The 6300-nt window shown below is 37.2% G+C and overlaps 1 protein-coding gene across 3 annotated transcripts; it reads left to right on the forward strand.

The window, feature by feature from the left end:
* eef1akmt2 (EEF1A lysine methyltransferase 2) lies at positions 1-5755 on the forward strand. Of its 3 annotated transcripts, none has more exons than XM_053510137.1 (6): positions 1-110; positions 1524-1589; positions 1898-2012; positions 2105-2212; positions 3792-4008; positions 5549-5755. In XM_053510137.1, exons 1-6 carry the CDS (start codon positions 13-15, stop codon positions 5644-5646), a joined length of 702 nt encoding a protein of 233 aa, XP_053366112.1. In that variant the 5' UTR covers positions 1-12; the 3' UTR covers positions 5647-5755. The 3 variants fall into 3 exon arrangements, with proteins under 3 accessions (XP_053366112.1, XP_053366110.1, XP_053366111.1); XM_053510136.1 differs by lacking the exon at positions 1-110 and adding an exon at positions 117-250; XM_053510135.1 differs by lacking the exon at positions 2105-2212 and having other exon boundaries at positions 6-110.
* Positions 5756-6300: the final 545 nt, after the last annotated feature.

Here is a 6300-nt window from a genome sequence, read left to right on the forward strand (position 1 = left end):
GGAGCTGCAGTGATGGCTTCAGAGTGCTCACATGTTCAGGAGAGTTCTTCGGGATCACACGCCGGCTCTGGCGAGGATTTCGCTCCATCAAAACTCGGAACAAAAGAATAGTGAGTTTTTTAAAAGTAACACAATCCCTCTGCTCAGGTTTATCCGATATCTTAAACACGTGTGGATGTCAGAAACACAGTCCTGTCTTGTGTCATTCCCCTGAACTGTAAACTTCTACAGTTCTGTAATGTAACCCTAGGTAAATAATACATCTCTACTCTTAGTTATCACGTGACCACATATGTGCATCATCTTTTTAAAAAATGATAGAATAACTTTTGTGATTTTTGAAATGTCTTAGTTAGTGAAAAAATATGTTAATAACTGATGTAGCTTGATTGTTGATTAATTTTACAGTTGCAACGTGTAAAAAGTGTTGTGCAACTTTAGTCACACTGTGAGGAAAGCATACAAAATATAATGAAAATAGTTTCCTTGCAAAAGTCTATTTGTTTAAACCACTAGCCTCCCTTATGGCACTAATCTCCCTAGTTGTTTTCTTTGCTTAATGCAATCTATACAATCATTTGAAGCCTTTTGAAGCACTGACATTTTTCTATATGGTGAAGTAAATCTATATACATATATACATTTCACCATAAAGATTGGCACTCGGTTATAGTTTTAACCTTTTCATCACAGTAAATTAATTAAGGCTAGTCATTCACCCACTCACTGTCTATACTGCATACAGAGTCGCAAGGACTCTAAAGCCTATCCCAGGAGACAGGGTAGAACCTGGACGGGGAGCCGATCCATCACAGGGCACACACACGTACTAAAAAGCCAATTAGTCTAATCTGCATGTCTTTAGACTGTAGAAGTAAACCCACCAAGCACTGGGAGAACAACCAGAGTAAACTCCATGCACACAGACCTGATGTGAGCATTGAACCTGTATCCTGGAGGTGTAAAACAACATTGCTAACCACTACACCACAGTCCAAAAACATGCAGATTAGGCTAATTGGCTTTTTAGAACGTGTGTGTGCCCTGTGATGGTGCCCAGGTTATGGTTTGTAACTACTGGAAATGAGTTTAGAAACTTCCGACCCATTCTTTAAACCAATCTCCTTATAAAGGAAGTAAGAAGAAAACCGCATGAAGCGATGCACCTTTCATGCATAGTGCTCACTGTACAAGCCTCTGGAGGCAGTGTTATGATCTGGGGTGGCTTTATTTGGTCAGGTCTAGTCTCAGCAAATGACAAGGTTATCACATCAGTGAATTTTTTTTCCCCCCTGATGGAACAGGCATATTCCAGACAACTTTAAACATTTGATTTACTTAATTGTGTAGGTAATTAAGTAGTTCTTACACTAAAAACTAAAAAAGTGAGTTGTATCATCATCATCATAATAAAATGTTATTATTAAAATTAGTTTTATAATACTACTGCTATTGTATTAATAATAATAATAATAATAAAACAGCATATGATGACATGCTGACCATTGTTTTTCTCCTCCTAGCTGGGAGAATGCTTATAACAGGGAACTCCAAACCTTCAGAGACATTGGAGATGTTGGAGAAATATGGTAATGTCTTTTCTTACTATATATGATATTACTTTTTTAAACTTAATGCAATAATTTTGGGTTAAGTTTCCAAATAAGGTAGTAATGTAAAATGTAATAATAAAGAAACCCTGTTGAAAACTCCATCCTGTTCTGCCCAGATACCAGTTGGTCAGGCTGGTAGACCTTTCTGTGCTAGAAGAGCAGAGTTTGTGCTAGCTGCAAGGTTTAAAATAGACTGGAAGTTGATTTACTACAATTGATCCCCATTTTACTATTCTTAATAGTCCAATACAATACTCAATGCTATACTTTTTTCCTGCCCTCAGGTTTGGGGAGGAAAGTATGAACCGTGTAATCCGGTGGATGGAGAAACAGAACACACCTGAAAATGCTGCCATATTGGACATTGGCACTGGAAATGGTGTCTTTCTGGTAGAACTGGTATGTTGCAATACACGAGTGCAGTGTTTTACAGAATATCTTTACACATATTTTTTTATTATTAAGTATTATTAATAATACTTTCTTTTAAGGCAAAGCATGGGTTTATGAATCTTACTGGAATAGATTATTCCAGTGCCTCAATAGAACTCGCATCAAATGTCCTGGCAGAAGAGGGCTTAACAAACATTAAAGTTCAGGTGAGAGGTCTTTATTGTGTGACATGTGAGATGTTTTTGTAAAACAAATCATGCAGTAACAGTTTCAGTATTTCTTGGTAGTAAAAAAATATGTTAATACCTTATGTAACTTGATTGTTGATTAATCTTACATTTGCAAAGTGTAAAAAGTGTTGCGCAACTTTAGTCACACTGTAAGGAAAGCATACCCAAATAAAATCAAAAGAATTTTTTTTTTAAATCAAGTTTTTATTTGTTTAAACCACTGGCCGCCTTTATCGCACGGTGGTGTAGTCGTTAGCACTGTTGCCTTACAACTTCAGGGTACGGGTGTACGCATGGAGTTTACTCTGGTTGTTTCCCAGTGCAATGAAATCTGGTGTCAGTAAGCATGTTAATTTTTTGGTCTCTTTCCTTTTAATTTGGTTTGGGTTCAATAAAGATCTTATGGGTAATTATATAGACAAAAGTTTGAATTCATCATAACTTCACACAAAAATTTTATGGTCTTCCCCAAACTCTTGCCATAAAGTTGAAAGCACACAATTACAGAATACATTGTTTTGTCTGCTGTATCATTACAACCTCCTTTCCTTGATAATAAGAGGGCCAAACATATTCCAGCATGAAAATAGCTGAATAAGCAGAAATACCCAGAGCCATGTTGGAACAGGAAGGGGCCGTCCCCAAAGTTGGGAGCATGAAATTGTCCAAAATGTCTCGGTATGCTGAAGCACTAAGGGTTCATTTTACTGGAAGTAAGGGGCCGAGCCCAACTTGAGTATAAGCCAGTTTAGGGTGGAAGACTGGCCTTTACAGAGTCCTGACCTCAACCTGATAGAATTCACCTTTAGGATGAATTACAGTGGAGACTGCAAGCTAGACCTTCTCATCCATCATCAGTATCTGACCTCACAAATGCGCATCTGGAAGAATAGTCAAAAATTCCCATAAACACACTCCTAAACCTTCACAGAAGAGTTAAAGCTGCAAAGGGTGGGCTAATATCATAAACCCTGTGGATGAAGAATTGGATGTTACTCAAGTTCATATGCATGTGAAGGCAGGCGGGCCAATACTTTTGGCAATATAGTGTAATATCTATATTACATGGCTGCAAAATTAATTGGATTTATATTTATAATTTATATTTTATTTATTAGCTATTTAATGCAAATTAAATTATAATTATATGTGATTATCTCAATGCATTAAATCAAACTGACAGGCGGCACAGTGGTGTAGTGGTTAACACTGTGGCCTTCCCCCACCAAAGTCCAAAGACAGGCAGCTAATTGGCATTTCCAAATTACCCACAGTGTGTGAGTGTTTGTTTCCGCCATGACTGGCACCCTGTCCAGGGTGTATGCCAAGTCCCTTGGGATAGCCTCCAGGCTTCCTGTGACCCTGTAACAGGATAAGTGGTAGAGAGTGAGTGAGTTTTAGTGACTCCTGCTTAACATGGCACTATCCAGACTTCAACACAAGTATTACAAAACCTGCATTTTCAAACTTTTAGATAAGTAAAAAAAAAATTGTTACAGTCTAAAAGGTTTTGTTTTCAACCTGCCTAACATTTTTGCATTTTGTATAATTACAGGAACAGGATTTTCTGAACCCCTGTCCTGAGCTGAAAGGGTTTGACCTGTGTATAGACAAAGGCACTTTCGACGCTATTAGTTTGAACCCTGAGGACAGAGAAATGGCAAAACTCCAGTATCTCACATCACTGAAAGCCGCTCTTAAGCCGCAGGGACATTTTGTCATCACCTCCTGTAACTGGACCAAAGAACAGCTGCTGCAGATCTTCAGCCCAAGTACGGGAGCTAAAGTTACTTAAAAGTAGAGCAACTTTAGATATACAAAAAAATTAAATAAAATAGAACAAAAAAAAAAAGGGGTGGGAGGATTACTGACGCTAACTTAATGAAAAAGTTAAAAATAGTAGTAAAAAAAGTAGTAGTAGAAGAGAGTAAAATTTATTTCAGTATATTTGGGTTTCTGCTTGCAACTTTACTTTACCCCCCCCCCCAGTACCTGTACTGATCAGTTTCAGAGGAATTATTTTGTTTGTTGAATCACATAATGAGCTATGAATCATTTAAGCATAAAAACCTATTTAACCTGTGGCATAAACCAGTAAGAAACAGATGCAGGTGAAGATGGGTAATCAGGTCAGTGGTTAGTATACTGGTGATGCTGAATGCTGAGTGGTTGGAACAGTCAGGAGAGGAGAAATGCATTTCATTGGCTCTGTATGTGTACTTTTGCACAATGACAATAAAATTGAATCTAAACTAATCTAATCGAAAAAATGATGATGTTGCAAAAGTTGTTACATAAACAACCATTTTTTAGATTGTATCTTTAGGCAAGAATTTCACTTAGGACTGTAGGCAAAATCAGTACTGAAGCACAACTTTGTTTATAACATAATCCTCCCTACAGTACGACGGCTTGGGTTAGGGTTAGCTAACACATCATCTCTCTTACTTACAATAAACCTATGTTAACATCTGATGTTATGCATATAATTGCATGCAAATGCATTCCTTTTAATAATTTTTATTCTCCTTGGAGAGACATTGGCATAGTTGTTAGCAATGTGGCACCTCCAGTCACAGGGTTCGAGTCCCGAAGTTTGTATGTTCTGCCCGTGCATGGTGGGTTTCCTCTTGGTCCTCCGGTTTCCTTTCACAGTCAAAGGACATGCAGATTAGGTTAATTGGCGTTTCCAAATTTCCCATTGTGTGTGTGTGTGCGCACCTTACAATAGATTAGGACCCTGTCCGGGGAGTACCCTGTCTCGAGGCTAAATTCTCCTGGTATAGGCTCAAGCTTCCCCCACCCTGTACACAGGATAAGCAATGTAGAAGATAAATGAATGCATGAATGGATGACATTTCTCCTGGTACACCAAGGCCTTTATATGCTACCACAAGTAAAAAACAAACAAACTACTAATTCAATACAAGGCCACAGTGACCAATCTAGTCACCAAAGAACTCCAGACCATTGAATGCGATTAGAGGCTCTTGGGACACCCTGTAAATACAGCTTGTACAAGGATTTGACAGAAAACACATACACACACACACGCACACACACATTAAATGCCATTTTGCCATTAAGGAGCATGTTTTCTTGCTGTTTTTTAGGCCTATTTGTCCCTTTTTTGAATATTAATTATATGATAAAAAGCTGCATATGTAATTCAAGCTCCCATATGTATTTATGTAAAATCTTCAACGGTAATAATACTTGAATACTTAATTATTTTGAATACTGAAGAAAAAAAAAATCAGAACAAAAATTTATCATCAGTCTTAAATTCTCCTGTATGTGTGTATCTTCCAGGCTTTAAATTGCTACAAGAGCTGCCTACACCGTGTTTCCAGTTTGGTGGTGTGACTGGGAACAGCGTCACAGTTTTGGTCCTCAAAAGACTCAGCTGACACGGTTTTAAAGTGTCCTTGGAAATCATTTGTAAACTTGTAAATGTCCCACTGCTTATTCTTATGTTTCTTTCTCACATGCATAAAAATAAAAAAGGATTTGAAATGCTCTTGGTCTGTTTCCTACTCGTTTTGTAAGATCCCTCTTCACCCGGACAAGAGATCTGTTCTCCACATATTTAAATTCTCTTATTTTGTTGATATGATATTCTGATTTATTGATGTCCTTTCATTTAATAAATAAGAAAAGAGCATTAATTTATTTTTATATGTCCTGTCTGCTTGATAAAACCTGATATTGATCCCGGCTTGTAGTGTAGTAATACATAAGCGATACCATCTGAGGGCACTATTCACCAACTTTTGTAGAATAAACCACAGTTGTATTGAAACTGAAATACAACATCAAAAACACTTTTTAGCATGCATTGAAATTATTTAATCATGGTTAAAGTTTAAGTAAAAAAATCACGAATATCCAGTGTGTGGATGTTGTACAACCACAAGAATATACGTATATACATTGACTTCTTGTTTCTGGCAGCTCAGAAGGTGTAATTTCTTTAATGGAGAAGAAAGCAGGGAAGCTGGGAGAAGAAAAATGACTATATCTAGATTATTTGTGATAACTAGAGCTATTTTTAACATTACATG

This window comes from Clarias gariepinus, chromosome 13 (genome assembly GCF_024256425.1).
Source record: "Clarias gariepinus isolate MV-2021 ecotype Netherlands chromosome 13, CGAR_prim_01v2, whole genome shotgun sequence".
Lineage (NCBI taxonomy): Eukaryota > Metazoa > Chordata > Actinopteri > Siluriformes > Clariidae > Clarias > Clarias gariepinus.